This window comes from Perognathus longimembris, chromosome 3 (genome assembly GCF_023159225.1).
Source record: "Perognathus longimembris pacificus isolate PPM17 chromosome 3, ASM2315922v1, whole genome shotgun sequence".
NCBI classification, from domain to species: domain Eukaryota; kingdom Metazoa; phylum Chordata; class Mammalia; order Rodentia; family Heteromyidae; genus Perognathus; species Perognathus longimembris.
The window spans coordinates 112,662,626-112,682,303 of NC_063163.1; the positions used below are offsets into that span (position 1 = coordinate 112,662,626).

The following is a 19,678-nucleotide window of genomic DNA, read 5'->3' on the forward strand; positions in this document are numbered from 1 at the left end:
GGCAACGACTGACCCCGCACCCGCCTGGGCTCCTCCCAGTGCGGAGTCCGTGCGAGAGAGAGTCTGTCCGTGGGAGATGCTGCAGCCTCGGCTGCAGTCGTGGCGTACGCAGCGGTCGGTCCATCCGTCTGTCCGTCCAGTGGCTTCTCCGCACCGTAGTGCCGGGGTGCCGGAGGCTGCACCCGAGTCCCAGCCATGCCTGCGGGCGCTGCCTTTGGGGCCGTGCTGCTGGCCGCGCTGCTGGCGGGACCGCGGGGCGCCAAGGGGCGTCTGCTGAGCGGTGAGTGCTTGGGGGGGGGGGCGCAGGTGGATGCACCAGGGGAACCCTAGCTGTTGCGGACTCTACAGGACCATGGGGTAGGGAGGGAGACACCCCCCTATCCCTGCCTCCCTCGCCCAAGCCCCACTCCTGGATGAGCCCTCCAGGGTCCGTGCTCGCTTTGGGGATTTCCTCAGTTCGTTCTTCAGTTCCCTGGGTATCCAGGAAAGTCCTTTGTGGCCCTGGGTGGGTGGAGGGCTGGGCGGGGCGGTGGGCACACTTGCTGCTGTGGGTACCCCTGGTTGCTGTACCCCTGGATGCAGCGCGGTGGTTCCCGGCCCCCCCCACCCCCCACCGGGGCACCTCGCCTCTCGAGGCAGCCAGGCTGGGGAGGGGGGAGGGGGTGGGAAGGGCTGGGTAGTGTGGGAAGCCTTGCTTGTTGCTCTCGGTCTCTCGTGAGGGAGGGAGGGAGGGAGGGAGGACGGCTGGCTCCAGCGCCCGCCACGGGAGCGCTTGGAGACGGGGAGGACAGCCTGGTTAGCTCGGGACAAGCCGCGCCTGGCTCCGGGAAATGACTCTCCACTTCCTTCCTTCTGTCCTGTCATTGCAGACTCCGACCTGGACCCCAGAGGAGGTACAGTGCTAAGCTTCTCGCCTCTTTCAACTCTTCTGCCTGCTGGGATTGGGATGGGGGCGAGGGGAAGGGGTGGGGCGGCTAATAGCTGCACCATTTCTGGGTTCCCTTCTAAGGGGCCAGCACCTTGGCCAAAAGGGACGGAGAAGTTTGGAGCCTACTGCACTCCGGCATCTCAACTTGTGGGGCTGATTTAATGAATCTAGAGTTGGTTTCAGGACAGAAAGAAAAAGAAAAAGAGCAAGGGTAACTGCATTGAGCTGCTTGAGTCGGCCAACAGAAGCTCTGTGGTTGGGGAAGGAGAGGGAGGACAGAAGCTCCCTCCCCCTTCCCCTTCCTGCAGATGAGAAGAGAAAGACACTTCCTGAAGGCAGGGGAACCAGATGGGCCCACAGGCATCTTTCCAGCTCTGGCACTTGCAGACATGGGTATATGTGGCCAGGCTGGACCATACAGGAAACTCCATTGAGGTGTTATGTTTTCCCTTGACAATCCAGTGGAAAAGTGGGAGCTGCCAGAAAACCCAACTCCAGCATATGCTAATGGTCAAGTTGGGGGTGTTCCTGAGGCCTTGTTTATCTTTCCTCTGATGCCCAATTTGGAACCCCTTTAAGTAACCATAAAAACTTGGCCAGGCCAGCCTCCTCTGCAGGCTTCCCGAAAGCCTCTGCCTCTCTGCAACATCCAGCTTTGAGCCCTCCTAATTTGCTGGTGGGCCTACCCACTTAGAGGTTCCAAAGAGTAACAGGGAGGAGGTGCAAAATTCTTTCAGCTTGTTGCTTGTTGAGAATTTCTTTTTAAAAAGTGATGAGAGAAGAGATGAAAATAAAGATTCACTGGAGCATTCTGGACCATCTGCATGTATTCATTCCCAGTTAGCACTAACAGTATCATTAACTGTCTGTGGCCTCCTTCCCTTGTATTCTGGACAGTACTGAGAATTTTTTTTTTAACAAATTATCAGCCTCCCAGCACAACTGCAAAACAAGTTGGGGAAATGAGAACATTCCAGAAGGTCTGTGAAGAGACTCCCAAACCAAATCCTTTACCCTTTATTCTGTAGCAAAAATTCACACTCACAGCCATAATTTAGCTCTTTTCTTGCAGGACTAATCTCCTTATTGAGATGGGGTTTTCATTTTGTACACTTGGATCAAGAAGGAAATACTGTGTGATCCCGTGGACTAGAAATTGGCATTTGTTTCTATAGTCCCTGCCACTAGCACAGTGCCACCCAAAGAGGATACACTCAGTAAATACCCACTCAATGAAGGAATAATGAGACTAAGATTTTGGCTGCAGTGAGACTTCAGTCATCCAGACACAAGTGAGGACACTGTGTGCCGATGACCCATTTGTTGTTACTCGCTGCTCAGCAAGTTTGTCTGAAATAGTCATCAACCCTTGAGGTATTAGTCAGAAGAGATACATAGTACAGGTTCCCAGAGCAACCTGAACCTGAGGTAAAGCCATAGAGTTCAGTGGTGCTGGGATGATTTTGCAATCAGATCTGGATTCTGACTCAGATGCTGCTGCTGATAGCTATGTGACCTTAAACAAAATGACTTAATTTCCCTGAGCCTCAGTTTTCTCAATTGTAAAATGGGGCATGAATAGTATCTCCATCCTGGGATGGCTCTATTGTTAAATGAGATAAAGTATGTATATAAATATAAAGTCCTCATCATTGTTAATGGCACACAGGAAAAGTCCAGTAAGCCTTAGGTGTTGTCTTTAGGTGAGAGGACTGACAGTAGTAGAGAAGCCCATGTATCTGATACTCTTAGCTTCTGCTCACAGAAGAGACTGAGTTACCCTGCCATCTAGGCAAGTTCAAAACTTCAGAACACCTCTCTTACCTAAAAGCACCACTTAATAGAGATACTCACTAAGTGTCACTAATCTCCTGAGATTCCCTAATGGCATAAAAGTGTTCCTTGTGTGTCTTAAGTGAAGTCATCAATCTTTTAAAAGATAGAAATGGGGGTTGGGAATATGGCTTAGTGGTAAAGTGCTCACATTGTATACATGAAGCTCTGGGTTTGATTCCTCAGCACCACATATATAGAAAAAAGCCAGAAGTGGCGCTGTGGCTCAAGAGGTAGAGTGCTAGCCTTGAGCAAAAAGAAGCCAGGGACAGTGCTCAGGCCCTGAGTCCACGCCCCAGGACTGGCAACAAAAACAAGACAAATAAACAAAAGATAGAAATGTCTGTTTTTTAAGAAACTGTAATGGAATAAACAAAATATAGTGTCCCACCATAATATGGGCACCATTCCATAATCTGGGCATCAGAGTTTAAAGTACATGCTAGAGGCAGTGTTAATTTTCTCTGGGAATCCTAACTGACATGAAATTCCTCTGCTGATGAGTAGTGAGTACTAAGAATCCTACTCAGAGATCATAATCCAGGATACCTATGAGTATCCCTTCCCTGCTATACTTTTGGTGGGAACATAAAATGGTTGCTTTCTTTTTTCTCTCTCTCTAGGGCAGTTGGTCTGTCGAGGAGGGACCCGAAGGCCTTGTTATAAAGTCATTTATTTCCATGATGTTTCTCGAAGGCTGAACTTTGAAGAAGCCAAAGAAGCCTGCAGATGGGATGGGGGCCAGCTAGTCAGCATTGAGTCTGAAGATGAGCAGAGACTGATAGAAAAGTTCATTGAAAACCTCTTGGCATCTGATGGTGACTTCTGGATTGGACTCCGAAGGCATGAGGAGAAAAAAAGCAATAGCACAGCCTGCCAGGACCTTTATGCATGGACTGATGGCAGCACATCAAAATTTAGGTAAGTGTATGAACTAAGAGCATTGTTTACATAACTCAGAAAGAGGCAGGCTGGATGGGCAATGACATGGGGAAGAAAGGAGGCCAACTAGCCAGGCAGAGCCTGCGGGGGGGGGGGGGGGGGGAAGCAGTAACACCAGAATACCCACTGACCAGAGCAGTGTGGTAAAAGTAGTGAGCTAAACTGTCACTTGGGCCTAGATGAAGTGCAAAGAGTTCTGTTCAGCTAGGTGAAGCCCAATACCATTGTTTGAATATACAGGATTGTAAGCCAGTGGTTCTGGCTATCTGGCCTTTCAGACTAAATACACATCAAGAGACATCAAGATGGGACTACCTATAAACCACAGAAAACCCTGGTAAGAGACAAGAAATCTGAGCCAAGGAAGGCTGTAATTTGTAGTACCCTCCTAAATTTTTATCACCAAGACATGGGTGCTCACTCATGCTACACCTCACCATCATCTCTCCCTAAAAACATCGATAGCAGCCAGACACCCCTGGCTCTCGCCTGTAAATCCCAGCTACTCAGGAGGCTGAGATCTGAGGATCGTGGTTCGAAGCCCACCCAGGCAGAAAGTCCCTGTGAGACTCTTATTTCTAATGGACCACTCAAAAGCAAAAAATGTTGCTTTAGCTCAATTGGTGGGATTCTACAGCACAAAAAGGCTCAGAGACTGTGAACAGGCCCTAAGTTCAAGCCCTCCAATGAACAACAACAACAAAAGTCAATGGTGTGGGCTGGGGATATAGCCTAGTGGCAAGAGTGCCTGCCTCGGATACACGAGGCCCTAGGTTCGATTCCCCAGCACCACATATACAGAAAACGGCCAGAAGCGGCGCTGTGGCTCAAGTGGCAGAGTGCTAGCCTTGAGCGGGAAGAAGCCAGGGACAGTGCTCAGGCCCTGAGTCCAAGGCCCAGGACTGGCCAAAAAAAAAAAAAAGTCAATGGTGTGAACTAACATTTAAAAAGATCAAGATTAGGGCTGGGGATATGGCCTAGTGGCAAGAGTGCCTGCCTCGGATACACAAGGCCCTGGGTTCGATTCCCCAGCACCACATATACAGAAAACGGCCAGAAGCGGCGCTGTGGCTCAAGTGGCAGAGTGCTAGCCTTGAGTGGGAAGAAGCCAGGGACAGTGCTCAGGCCCTGAGTCCAAGGTCCAGGACTGGCCAAAAAAAAAAGATCAAGATTAAGAGGCATACATAACACTAGGGAAATGTCTATAAATATAATATCTTCATGGTAAAGAGTTGCCATTGAAAGTTTTTTTTACTTCCCCCAAAAGATAAAGTGGCAAAATCACAAAACAGAAAACCGAATTGGTGTGTAATGATATGGAAAAACATATAAAGTCATTATCAGGCAAAAAGATGAAGACTAAAAAGTGCATTTTACCTGTTATATCTAAGTCAGTAGGTAACATCTGTTGCTGTCTACCCATTATGCTGATCAGATGTCATCTTCATATAAGTTTGGGAAAAACTCCTCCAGGGTTCTCATGGGCTTCTCTTCATGAGAGAAACAGAAAAGTCTGTAGACGAACTGTACCTCTCATTGCAGAATGTCCCAGGTCCACAACTAATATTTACTGATCTCCCTCGTCTAGTTTCCAGTTCAGATTCCTGCCCTCACCCCCATTGGTCTCCATGGCTGACCTAGTGCAAAGACCCTGACCTAGGGCATAACCAGACCCTTATCTCTGAAGAGTCTGAGGCCCTAGTCACCTAGGACTTCTCAGGTGGTCATTAATGTACGTTTCCGTTGATTGTTAAAATTGAGACATGAGTACCAAGAGGTACCCAAGCAGATAACCTAGGAGTCTTCTCCCTGCCCATACCATATAATAGGAAACCTCACTCCTCTTTATGATTAGAGTCACCTACCTCCTGCCATGATAATGATATTTCTTCTTGACAGCTGGTCCCTGGACACAAGGATCCCAATTCAGTAAGATTTCCTCTATATCTCCTAGAAATATTTCCCCCTTGGAACTAAGAACCTCTAAACTCCCAAAGCCTAGCATTGCAGAGACAAGGAGTACAGATTCTTTCCAATGGGTTACTACCACTGATGGTATTCCTGCTTTTATTCATTGGCCAGAGCCATATATTCTACTCTTGTAATATAGGACTACTGTGTGAATCACTGGTTAAAGTACATATGGCTTTGTAGAGGTGATAACCCACCCATAACATTGCCTTTAAGAGGGTTCTTCAAGTATATTTTCAAACTGTTCAATTAGTCAAACTGGCAGCTTCAGCAAGCTCCATGGCCTGTCTTCTATCCTTTTCACCTTCTTTGCTATGAAGCAGCTCCCCTTGTCTAATAAGATGTTATTTGGGGGATTTTGTTTTGTAGACTAAGTACTGAATACACCTTTAGATAGTGGTGCTGCCTAAGGTCCTGAGGCAGGAAAGGCAAATTCTTGCCCAGATTGTGTATCTATTCCAAAGTGAATCATTGCTCCCTTTAGGGATCCAAAAGTTATGCTTCCTTTTCCAAATTATTCCATGATGAAAAAGTCTTTTCACTCAAAAGGAATGTTCTAGTATTCTCTAGATCACTAAGCACCTCTACATACTAAAAAGTGCGTGCTCCTAAATAGCCATAGGGTTTCTCTCCAATCCTCAGGGCCACATGAGGCTTACAGTAGATTATCTACTTATCGTTCATCAGGTCCATTTGGCAAGATATCAGCAATATAATAGACCAATGTAATTTTCTACATGATGTCTTGGAAGTCTAGGCTTCTTCTAACCATATTATAGCAGACGGTGGGAAAAATCAACAGCACCTTGAGGAAAGATGAAGGTATACTATTCTCCATTCCCAATAAACACATATTGTTGCAAATATCTCAGGTTTGGAATCACAGAAAATCACATTGGTCCATTAACCTCTACTAGTGAGTTATGAGTCTGAGAACTGGCAGGAATCCAAAAACCAAATGCTGGGAATATCTTCCATGTACCTATAAGATGAAATACCCCAAAGCTATAGGACTACTGGAGAGTAACAATGGTGAAGATCAGGCTGAAGATACTGATGAGGTACATGAAACATCCCCCACAGGATCCTCAGAGGCAGAGATAATATCTAAGGAGTTTTTATTGCAAACTAAGCTATTGCTCAGGAAATTCAACCGAGGGGATACAACAAAGGACCTTCCTTTTGGCAAAATGTAACACAGAACTAAAGCAGAACCATACTCTGTCACTAGCAGGAGACCTGTCTCTTAGTTATCTCCTTCCTGAGGAGGACCTCTGAGAAAAGACAGGCAGAACAACAGTGCCTAGCTAAATAGTCTAAGCATCAGGGCAAGACCCCTACCTAGGAAAAAACCGCTCAGGTAAGTAACCAGGCAGAGTACAAAGTTCAGCCCTGAGTCAAAAAAATAGGGTGGATTCCTGCACATTGTGGTGGTTGACAAAAACCAAGATTTTAATCTACCCCCACATATCCAGGCCATTGGATAGTAGAGCTAAGGCACCCCTCCAGGGGGACTTGAGAGGCAAAGAGAAAACATCTGGCAGTAGAGACTAACAGGCTCATTGGCCTGATCAAGAGGAAATGACTTCAAAACTGAAAAAGAACCAGTGGTCTTCCTGACTTTGTCCCCACCCCATCACCTGCTTTAACAGCCTCTCTCTCTCTCTCTCTCTCTCTCTTTCTCCCCTCCTCATTCCTCTCTCTCTAACTATATATATAATATATGTGTGTACACATATATACATACACACACATATATATGCATGTGTGTGTGTGTATGTGTGTGTGTGCATGTCTTGTTCAGATGCTTGAACTTCTCATCTGCCACCCAGGACTGTTAAGACAACAGTGGCTATTGATAAGCTGGGAAAATGGAAACAGGAAGTATCTGAATGACATGTACCATTCCTTTTCTCAGTACATCTGATCTCTGAAAATTGAGAAACAAAACACAATTAGCAGGAAAAAAAATAAAAGACCACCTAAACCAGTTCTGCTACTTGCTTCTCCTCCTAATTACTTTGCAGACAGCAAATGGAAAAGAGGTTGTGGTAAATGTCAGATGATTGATTGTGACACCCATATTAGAGAGCATGTGGTTCTGCTTATTGGCAGTACTTTAGCACCTCCCTCTCTCTGTACTGCTTTCTGAAGTGGAATCTGTGTGTCTAGTCACCTCTGTTGTTGATCCCTTTCCTACAGGAACTGGTACATAGATGAACCTTCCTGTGGCAGCGAGGTCTGCGTGGTCATGTACCACCAGCCATCAGCACCTGCTGGTATCGGAGGCCCCTATATGTTCCAGTGGAATGATGACCGATGCAACATGAAGAACAATTTCATTTGCAAATACTCCGATGGTAATAAATCCTCTCCCAAACTATGCGGGCAGAAACCTTAGCCTCCTCTCCCATTTCACAAACAGATGCTAATACCAAGAATTTGTTTTGGGGTTTCAGGAAAGGCTTTGTTGCAAATGCCAGTAACATTAAACTTGGGGAATTCTTGTAAAGAGAACTATGATGACACTTCCTTACTGAGGAGTAATTCAAGCAATGAAAAGGTTATCAGATGCTAAGACCAGAAAAGAGATGTTAAAGAAGGGATCTAATCTGTGTGTGATAAAGCAAATCTGAGTACATCCAAGAAAAAGGCCATTTCTTTGGAAACGCAGAAACACTCATCTCACATGTGTGGGAGCCTGGAATTTGATAACCGTGTCTCCTACAAGTTTTCTAACAACCATGTGAGCTTATTTGGGGGGAATTTAAAGGAACACACAAATGACCAGAGGAGGCCTGTGATAAAGTACACCAATTCCACTGGCATTAGGCAGAGATAGCAGGCACTTTGATGAGTAACTTTTAACTCCCCAGACCACCTACCCCTCTAGGTATGACTTACAAATTTAATTTGCATGTGTTTCGAGATCAGAAGGATTTTGCTGAGTTTTCCCAGATTCCCTTATTGTAAGTGACTTAGATTCAAACTTGAACTCCTTATTGATTTATCCCTGACGTTTCTTACCACCTCAAAGCTGCTTGGCCCCAATTCTGCAGCCTTTTATGACACAAGTAGAATGATTTGTTACTTATATTTAGTTTAGGACTAAATAATACTTTCATTTTAAAGTCTCTTGCATTGGACTATGCTATGGAGACTTTTTTTTTTTTTTTTTTGCTGCTAAAAGATGTTTTCTCTACCTCCTTATCCACTCAGATGAAGTCTCCTCTCAAATGATCTGGCTATCCCTACCAATACAGAGTTGCCTCAGGCAGCAAGGGTACAAAGACCTAGACTGGCTTAGCAAGTCACCTCTTCAGAACAGTGAAAGCAAAACACTTGTTAGAAACTGAAAGCAAAAACGTGTTACAAACTGGTGCGCTCTGTGTGTGTGTGTGTGTGTGTGTGTGTGTGTGTGTGTGTGTGTGTGTGTGTGTGTGTACCAGTCCTGGGGCTTGTACTCGGGCCTGGGAGCTGTCCCTGAGCTTTTGTGTTCAAGGTTAGCACTCTACCACTTGAGTCACAGCTCCACTTCTGCCCTTTTTTTGTGTGTGGTTAACTGAAGGTAAGAGTCTCATGGACTTTCCTGCCAGGGCTGGCTTCAAACATGATCCTCAGATCTCAGCCTCCTGAATAGCTAGGATTACAAGTGTGAGCCACCAGCAGAGATCACTTTTGTTATTATATTCTGTTAGCTATATAGTTTAAATGTTTGTTCTTTAACATTGTTAAATAAGAGACTTTACATTTTTCATTAACATCCTTTTATTTTTGAACTTGAATTCATCTTCTTCCTTTGTCTTGCCATTGCCTGTATTAATGTATTAAATACATTAATGAGATCTAGCCGGAAAAAGGACAGCACACTCACAGGATTTTATAAGGAGAATATGATAAAATGCTACTTGCAGAGGTATAGAAAAAGAGCAAGAAATGGCAAGATGCCCAGGACTAGTTACAATGGGAAGCTATTGCCACTACTATGTTTATAAAAGGGACAAAGGGAGAGAATCACTTTAGTGGAACCCAGAGAAAGCTTGGCATCATAAGAGGACCCACCACAGAATGCTGCTACTGTTAAGCCATGCTGATATGGAAGGGGACATGAGGAATAAACACCATGACTCCTCCCTGCCCTCGGATCTTCTGACTTTGCTTCTGTACAATCAGAGGATAAAGACACGGGGCCTCAATGAAATAGTTCATAGATCAGCCTCTCCCAAAGCAGAGAATGGATCCAATAGAGGTTTGAGAGGCAAATGGAGAATAAACATACTGCCTTTAAGAAGCCACCCCTTCTCAGAATAAGTTCATATAATTTAGCATGCTGGAAAAGAACAGACATGATCAGACCCTTGCCTTCCTTCCTCTCTAGCCTCAACTCCAACTACTTTAAGTCCTCTCCTCACCCTATTCCAATATCTCTGCACTTAATGCAGTTCCCTGTGAGCTTTTGCCAGCTGCTTCCTGTGTATGAAACCCCTTTCCCCTTTCCCAATTAATTCACTCTCACTCTTCAAGTTTAGGTGAAACATCACCTTCTCTCCTAACAAGTGCAACAAGTCACTGTGGACTGTTATGGTTATCCTGATGATGGTGGTGGTAACAGTAATGAAAATGACTGTCTATGATTGACACTATCAGGTCAATGAAAGAAGGTAGAATGTGACTAGTTCTTCAATAGTAGTATTATATCAGGATGGAGTTCTTGGTTTTGATCATTGCACTGTGGTTACATAAGAGACTGTCCTCTCCCTGTTAAATGCAAATAAAAGACACCACACCTGCAACTTACTCTCTGTAAGAAAGTTATGTCTGTACATATGTGCATATAAACATGTGCATATACATGCATATAGATAGATACAAAGAAAGATATAGAGGTAGGTGGGTGGGTAGGTAATTATTAGGTAGGCAAGCAGACAGACAAACTAGAATAATTAAGTAAATGAAATGTTGTAAAATGATAAGGTAAAGACTATCTTGCAGTTTCACAAATCTGAAATTGTTCCAAATAATAAGTTAAAAGTAATTTCCTTTGGGAAGATGTCAGCCCCCTCAAAACTAGGTTCAGTATTCTTCCTTTTTCCATAAAGAAAATATTATTATCAAAATTGAGTTTTTTATACAGCAGAACAGTCTTTATTGTACAACTATCATTCTATAAGTAGGTTTAATGTATCACATCTACACACATGCACTTACGAGGAGATGATTAAACATTTCTGTCCTCTCTGAAGAAAACTTTAGGCGAGGCTCAGGTCCTTCTGTTAAGAACCACCATCCTTCAAAACTCCAGAGCATCCGATTAGCATGAGATAGTCACTATACCCTTGAGGTCAGTCAAAAGCAAATACAATGGACTTTCAATGTCTATGCAACCTGATCTTCCTGAGGCTTTGGGAAAATTTTGAAGACTCAGGGCCTAGCACCAGGTTCTGACTGGGAGCTGCCCAGTCCCTCAACCAGTTCCACCACTTGGAGATCAGTGTTTGCTGTTACCTTGATGTAAACTGATAAAACGTCTAGAGGTGCTTTCAAAGAAACTGAGCCAGGGGCTGGGAATATGGCCTAGTGGTAGAGTGCTTGCCTCATATACATGAAGCCCTGGGTTCGATTCCTCAGCACCACATATATGGAAAAGGCCAGAAGTGGTGCTGTGGCTCAAGTGGTAGAGTGCTAGCCTTGAGCAAAAAGAAGCCAGGGACAGTGCTCAGGTCTTGAGTTCAAGGAAAGAAAGAGAGAAAGGAAAGAAAGAAAGAAAGAAAGAAAGAAAGAAAGAAAGAAAGAAAGAAAGAAAGAAAGAAAGAAAGAAAGAAAGAAAGAAAGAAAGAAAGAAAGAAAGAAAGAGAAAGAGAGAGAGAAAGAAAGAAAGAAAGAAAGAAAGAATAGAGAAAGAAAAAGATACTGGGCCAGGCATGTAGTAGGGGAGTAGAGATTATTATTGAACCTGGACTAGCTATCTTTGATTGAGTGGAAGCTGTATGACAACACACAGCCATGCACTGCACCAGACTTTTTGCTATTCTAAAAGAAAAATATTTTAAAAAGAAGCAAGCCTGAAATGAAGCATTTCTTTTGAATTAACTAACCCATTTCCTTGTGTCTGGTAACAGTCAATAATCTGGTAATGATAAGTAAAATTTATTGGAAATGGATGCCGTTCTCTAGCTGATGTCATTCAGCTGACAGGAAAGTTTAGTTATTAGTTTTGTTTTTGTTTTCCTGCAGTGAAACCAACAGCTCCTTCTACAAGGCCTGGAGGTAAGGCTGTCTTGTGAGATTTCAGTTAATTTGGGCTGTTCTGAAATCCCTCTTTTAGAGTTAGAGCCAAATGTCCTTGCAACCTGATTGTCCAACAGAAAGACAACTGGGGTTAACACAGATGACCTGGACAAACATAAGACACATCTAGTCATAATACTAATTTGTTCCTTGTGCTCACTTTCTGCTATTGTCTATTTCTGTCAAATCTGAAAAGCAAGAGTTTCAAGTTAAGTCTGGAAGGTTCCTTATTATTACTGACAATATGAATGGAATAATTTAATCTAATAAGAAAAGAGACTGGACCAAACTGATTTTATAATTCTAGCAGTAAGTCATTGGCCCTTCCTCTAAGCACCTTGGAACTTCATGTGGCTCAATGCCACTGCTTTGGGCTGTTTTGGTGCTTGATCTTTGGCAGAAAGAGTTATTAAGACATAAAAGGCAATTAAACCTCAAGGGCAGAAAATTCAACTCTTTACTTTTCTGTGTTTATAAATGCCACTGGTCAAATTGGTACTGCTTTTTTTTTTTTTTTTTTGCATCCTACTTTGGATATGGGAGAGTCTCAGAAAATACATGGTCTGTGGTGCCTTTCTCCAAGTTCTGAGTCTGTATGTCTCTTCTTCAGGTGAGGGAACAGACCCAACACCATCCATATTTCCAGAAGAATCACAGAAAGAAGATGCCAAACAAACAGTTAAAGAAAGTGAAGGTGAGTACAGAACTCATCTGGGAAAAATAGTTAATGGGCTTCCTTGATCACAAATTACCTGTGCTGTATTCTCTACTTTATTCCCTCCACAGCTCCTTAAAAATGAAATTAGGCAAGGTGTCTGTGACTTTGTAAAACCTACATTAAATGTGACACATGCAGCTATCCTAAAAATAAGAATATTATATTAAACTAGATAAGAGGTGAAAGATCCTGTCCTTCACCCTAAAGACAAGGCCTTAAACACTACCTATGGTCCAAGAGATTGGGGTAGGGCAGTAGGTGGGAACTGAGAGACTTGGTACAGAGAAATAAGATTGGAAAGGCTCAAGCCCTGATGTATGAATGTCCATGCAACAAAGAGAGGAAATGGACAGAATCACCTAAAAAGTTCATAAAAGGTAAAAGAAAACACACCATTAGCTAATAGACTTTCAACCTTACTCTCAACCCTGGCTTTCAAAGAGGGAAATCAAAGTTTCTTGCCACTGAACAAAAACCACTTAATGTAACTGTGCTTCAGTTTAATCTTTTGCATAATAGAAGTAATCGTGTGTTTCTCGCCTACTTGAGAACACTACTGTGTCCATAAAATAGAATAATTTCAGGGCTGTAATTCAATTCTGACACTGAGTTAGCACAGGCCCTTTCATCTTTAAAGGCACAATCCACAAGGTCCCTCACTTCAGACATCAGCCACAGTTTGGAGCCCATGGGTCACCTGCACATCTGACTAACTGGTTACAAATCTAGGGGTATGATGAACCCTTTCAGGCTCAGGAACCCACCAGGACAACTCATATATAATTCAGGAAAACACTGTCCTTATGCATTTTGTTGTACAGGATCACGTCAAAAGAAGCCAAATGAAGAGACTCATAGGGCCAGGTGGGGATGTCTGTGTGCTCTCTGGCTGCAGTCAGGGCGTATCTACCTCCTTGTGATGGTTTTGGAAGCTGTTTGGTTTTTGTTTGTTTGTTTGTTTGTTCTTTGATGGTTGTCAGGTTTGTAGCCATATAGAAGAAAATTTAAAGTAGCCTCTGGATGGTTGGGAACGTTGGGTGGCGAGGGTAGGAAAGGTATTCTCACCTCTAATCTTTGATCTCGCCTGATTCTAAGTCTCAAGGGATGTCTTACAAAGTCTATAAGATTCGGATGCCCAGGCCTCTGAGTGGCCTTCACACTCACTGATCATGAGTTCAGCTGAGACAGGGAGGCTTGGTCAGAAATACTGGGAATATTTACAGTCTAATTCAGGTGCTCCTTCTCTTTCTGGTAATGACACTGGAACTTCTGGCTTATTTCTTTTTCCCTTCCTCTCTCCCACTCCCAGCTTGAGAACTACTGAGACTATCCACAGAAGCAAGGCATCAACACAACTCCCCCACCCCCCACACACACCCAACACCCAGCCCAAACCTCTGCTACACTAATGAGAAAGACAAGGAAAGAATCTCCCTTCTTTGAAAAAAAAAAGAAGTTAATTATCCAACATTCCTATAGATATTTGCAAGAGATCCAAAAATTTAAACTTATTTTCATTGATATTTAGAGTACTAGTACAAGCAGAAAATGCTCACTTGTTGAAGCTGGAAGACTTTGCTGACTGGATAATTAAAAGTATCTCCTTCCAATGTGCTCTTTGGTATAGTCTGTGTTGCTTAGGAATCTTAAAGCCTGGTTTGAAAAAGGAGAAAGAAGAGGAGAGAGGAGAATTAGGAGGAAGAGGAAGAGGAGGGAGAGAAAGAGGAGGAAGAAAAGGAGGAAGAGGAGGAAAAACACCTCACCACTGCTGATAGTATACTTTTCTTTTTCCTTTTTAGACACTGCCTTGAATCTTGCCTACATCCTAATCCCCACCGTCCCTCTTCTCCTCCTCCTTGTGGTAGCCACAGTGGGATGTGCAGTATGGATCTCTAGAAGGAGGCAAGTAAAGTTGCCGTCGTGTAAACCTCTACATTCTCTGTACTCTGAGATCTGAGCCCTGGCCTGCTGACTTCATTAGAAGCCATGGCCACTCCAAGAGAAAAACTACTGCAGATTTGAGAGGAAAATTTCTAGCAGCCTCCAGTATTCAAAAGTGCTGAGCATTTGTGCTGAGTTATAACTAAGAAAGTGATCTTCCATTCTTTACTTTTGTGTGCGTGGAAGATTTTAAAGAATTATAAGGGTGAGACTCTGTTATTCACTTCCTGTGTACCCATGTATCACCCAGAAAAGTGCTCCCATGCATGTAGGTCATCGTTCCAAAAATGCTTGTTGAGTAAGGAATGACTAATGGGTCACATGGAAAATGACTGCTTCAAAGCATTCTGGTAAGCCTCCAATACTAAGTTGCTTTATTCACAATGAAAGAGTGGGGCTCCTTTTAGCTGAAACACACAGAGTAATTGCTATGAAATAGCTTTGCTAGGGAGCCAGACAGCCTCAGTTTACCATCAGGATCAGGGATACAACCCCCACTTCCTAGGTCCACAGAACTGCTCAGGTACATTTTTACACTACTATTCCCATTTTCACAACAGGAAAAGTAAAGTCCAATTTAAGTGTTTGGTGGTTTTTGTGTTGATTTTTTTACTTCCTCCGGTGAGCAATTTAAGATGTGCTAATAATATTCCAATGTTGAAACTATTTCATTTAATAACTTCCTCCAAGGATTTATTATAAGGAATAAAGCAGTTGATATGTGAAGAATAGGCACATAGTAAATGCTCAAAAATGTTAGCCATTATTGTGATAAGTTTTATTAGTTATTTCCTTTGAATTTAAAAGTAGAATTCAGTTCAAACAATTACAAATATATTTAGCTCATTCATGCCTGCAATCCCAGCTACTTGGGAGGAACCACGAGGGTTGAAGTTTGAAGTCATCCCAGAACAAAGTTTATGAGACATATACCCCTCACCATCATGATAGCATGTACTTGCTGTCATGGCAATGCAGGAGGCATAGGTAGGAAGGCCAGTGTAGTGCAGAAATGTGAGAATCTCTGAAAAATAACAAAAGCAAGAAGGAGCTGGAGACATGGCTGAAGTAGTAGAGCTCCTGCCTAGCAAGTGAGAAGCCCTAGCTGGAACTCCATTGTACATGTCTGTGTGTGCATGCACACACCCAGGAGTGTACACATTTACTCTTTAGTTAGTTCTTGATTTCCCTCCTTTGCCAGCACTTGGGAATTCTAACTCAAGCTGGACTCCATCTACAGCAGGAATTTTCACCTTTACTGTGTAGCACACTCCTTTATTAGTCCAGTGAGGCCTATGGATCTCTTCCTAGCACACTACTGTTAAATGCATAAAACAAAACACATGGGGATGGCAAGGAAACAATTACCATGTCATATAGTTTGGCAAAAAACTTCCAAAAGTGAATGTGTGGTGCAACAATGCATTCATGTGCTTCTTTATTTAATGGTGGACATAATTACCGTGGTTTTCAAGTAGAGACAAGTGTAAAATATGTCAAAGCAACTATAATCACTGTGAGGTGATATAAAAATATAATTTCTGTTGGCAATCAGGTCAAATGTATTATAAATTCTAGTCTGATTTATTACGTATTCTCATAATGCACACACATGTAAAATTTAACTTGGAAGTGTTTTTTAAGTTGATTAATGTGGGTTTTTCTGCCTATCCATTTCTATTTCTGGACCCTCTGGCCATTCCCAGGGTCCAGGAAAATAACCTACGACTTACAGTCTAGCATCAGTAGACAAGAGATATGCAATTACTTCCAGCATAACACTTGCCTGATTTGTACCCCCATCCCAGCTACCCCTAAACCCTGGCCTGTAGATTTACAAAGCTGGATATTGTGACTTAGTGATTGCCAAGGGTTCCTCTTGCTTGAGAACAAAGCCCAGGGACACTCTAGGTCTCCTGGTCTCAAATACTCAGTCCCACTGTCTTCCTTCTAGAGAACGGGAGCAGCCAGATCCTAGCACAAAGGATCAACACACCATCTGGGCCTCTCCTCACCAAGAAGCCAGCCCAAATCTTGAAGTTTACAACATCATAAGAAAACAGAGTGAAGCTGACTTAGCTGAGCCCCGACCAGACCTGAAGAATATTTCATTCCGGGTGTGCTCAGGAGAGGCCACTCCTGATGATCTGTCTTGTGACTATGACAACATGGCTGTAAACCCTTCAGAAAGTGGGTTCGTGACTCTGGCAAGCATGGAGAGTGGATTTGTGACCAATGACATTTATGAGTTCTCCCCTGACAGAATGGGGAGGAGCAAGGAGTCTGGATGGGTGGAAAATGAAATATATGGTTACTAGGACATGTGAACAAAACTTGAACTGCCAGTGGGAAAGAAACCAGAAGCAAAATTCTCCTACTTTCCATGAAGAAAATGCACAGAGGGTATATCAAAATGCTCTGGGATTGAGCATGTGATCCCCATTAACTCCTGATGGGTCCCCAAGTTCTGGGTGCATTCCTTATCCCAGCCTTCCACCCAGTTTGACCTTATGAGAAAGGCACCTTGCCAAAGATGTGTCCCATGTGCCAAGCTTGACCTGGCATATGGTAGATTATCATTTAAATGCCAGTAGACTGGTCACATCTTATATCCAAGGGACAGAGCTTGAACTAGCAGGGATAAGGGTTGAGCTTGGAAACCCCACCGGCAGTTTCTGTTTTCCTTGCTGTGTACAACAGCACACATCATCACAAAGAGACAGAAACTACAGACTCTTTTTTTCAATGCCCACGTGTGGTAGCCGAAGGCTGGCCTGCACATCAGCAATTCTATCTGGACTGTTTTGTTTGTTTTGTTTTCATAGAATAAAATCAAATAAAGCAGGAAGCAGAATGCCAGCCAGTCTGTGTCTATGGCCTTTCCTCTGCCTACAGCCTCAGGGGGAACTTTATCTCTTCCTCCTGACATCTAAACATAGAAATAACCATCTTGAAAATACTTTTTGAACTAAAAATGAAATTTGTGTCTCTGCTATGGGTCTTATTTGTTCTCCTAGCCCTGAAAGACCATCACATTCTATTTTTGGTGCCTGTTTTACTGCAACATCGACCTACTGCAAATAATAATCTTACTTTTGCTTCAGAGACTTGATAACGTCAAATACTTTTGGTCTCCAATCTAGAGGAAAGTTTCTTATCCCAGGATCAGCCATGTATACTTGGACTCCACACCCACCAGTAACCTCCCTCTATCAGTTTAGCAATCTGTCATCTTCTCTTACCTTTTCATAACTTGGCAGATATGTTTCCTATATGGAGCCCCAAACTAGACAAAGTTAACTAGTCTCAGAGTTGTCAATGCAGTGGACCGGAACCATTGCCTGGCAATCTAACCTCCTGTACCACAGAAGAGTGTGAGTAACTAAAATGCCTTTTGTTGCCCACTTTGGACATGTGGTTTGTGGGGTTACAACAGTATGTGCTCTAAAACGCCCATGTTCCTACTTTGCTTCCTATGCTGGCTCTATAATCTTTCTCTAATCTTACGCTGTGCCCCACGACTCAGGCCTCCATTAGGTAGCAAGCTCTGTGAGTGTGGGAATCTTACCTGGCCCTTGGTACCAGCCCTCCTACAACCCTGACAGCCCAGCGCACCGTAGGCAACCAAAAGCTATAGAATATGCACAACGAATCCTTCAGATCAATGTAAAACTATCCAAATATTTCAACTGAAAGATCTGTTGTACTTAATTTCTCCTGGGTAGAGAAGATAATTGAACCGTTTGAAGAGAACTCCTGTTGCCAAGAAAGAAGAAAGCACAGTGCAAAGTAAACAGAAGCTAGTGAAGTGTAGTCACAGTGTACTTTAAATATATCACAAAAACTGCAAGTGTGGACTCATTCTCACTCTGTATGTGGAACAAGGTTATAAGCAAGGGGATCAGTACCTTTCCTTTGTTATTCATGTGTTATCTCTCCGCTGGGACCCACAGATTGTCATCCCATGTATGCTTACAGACAGTCTTGTCCTTTGTATTATTTAATGTCCTTTTTCTTCCTCCTTATGCAGGTACATTTCTATCTAGTAATTGTCCTCTGTTTATTTGACAAACATTTGCTAAATGTTACATACTTACTATGTTCAAACTGAACACTGGGTTTATTCATGGAGCTAATATCATTTGGAAATTTGGTAAGTCTCTTCCATCATTTAAAATGGGATGTTGCTCAGTGGTAGAGTGTTTGGTTAGCATACAGCAGGTCCTGGGTTCAATCCCCAGGGTGGCTAATTGTCACAGTTATATTGACAATACCTAGTTGCCTTTGTTTATAGGAAACATACATTTGAGAATTAAGGGATGATGGGATCCAGTCAAAACTCACTCTCAGATGAGTAGGAAGTAGAGGATATTATTTATATTTAACTTGCAACTTTTTCTCTTAAATGGAAATTCTTGAAGGGAAAGTATTTTTGAACATTGGTACTACAATTGTTGATAACATATTACTTATCTCTGCGCACAACACACCAGTTTGCCATGGTATTGTGGATGAGAATGTCTGAGAGCCTCTGATTCAAGATGACAATGAATCCCTTATAAAGCCATCAGCAACACCCAGTGCCACTGTAGAGCATAGAGATGTGATACAGACCTACTCAAAACATAGGGACAACAGGTGAGTTTCAGAACTTTGATCTGCCAGAACTGCTTTCCACGTTTCTGTTTCTCTGCCTATTCAAGGAGCTATGCAGCTTCTTAACCCTAAAAGGAGAAGGCAGATAGCCCTTTTAGATCTTCTTTTTTTTTTTTTTTTTTTTTTGCCAGTCCTGGGCCTGGACTCAGTGCCTGAGCACTGTCCCTGACTTCTCTTTGCTCAAGGCTAGCACTCTGCCACTTGAGCCACAGCGCCACTTCTGGCCGTTTTCTATATATGTAGTGCTGGGGAATTGAACCCAGGGCTTTATGTATATGAGGCAAGCACTCTTGCCTGTAGGCCACATTCCCAGCCCCCTTTTAGATCTTCTTAACATGTCAAAGGAGATGAGAGGAAAGCTAGCTGCTATAATTTTTTTTTTTTGCTTACTTCTTACTTCT

General features: G+C 43.1%; 2 protein-coding genes across 7 annotated transcripts in view; one reads left to right on the forward strand and one right to left on the reverse strand.

Annotated features, from left to right (window-relative positions):
* Positions 1–19,678, reverse strand: part of Btg4 (BTG anti-proliferation factor 4) — a 73,485-nt gene that overhangs the window by 35,699 nt on the left and 18,108 nt on the right. For 2 of the 5 annotated variants that reach the window (XM_048343817.1, XM_048343814.1), the window contains exon 1: positions 5,081–5,484. The gene's annotated coding sequence lies outside the window, so the exon portion shown is untranslated. Of the gene's footprint in view, positions 1–5,080; positions 5,485–5,871; positions 7,343–7,850; positions 7,933–19,678 lie in introns of those variants that run through there. The other 3 variants (XM_048343816.1, XM_048343813.1, XM_048343815.1) reach the window with 3 other exon arrangements.
* Positions 192–19,377, forward strand: Layn (layilin). Of its 2 annotated transcripts, XM_048343809.1 has the most exons (8): positions 192–280; positions 870–893; positions 3,385–3,682; positions 7,877–8,034; positions 11,909–11,941; positions 12,573–12,656; positions 14,480–14,582; positions 16,576–19,377. In XM_048343809.1, the coding sequence occupies exons 1-8, from the start codon at positions 196–198 to the stop codon at positions 16,937–16,939; spliced, it is 1,149 nt and encodes a 382-aa protein (XP_048199766.1). In that variant the 5' UTR covers positions 192–195; the 3' UTR covers positions 16,940–19,377. The 2 variants fall into 2 exon arrangements, with proteins under 2 accessions (XP_048199766.1, XP_048199769.1); XM_048343812.1 differs by lacking the exon at positions 870–893.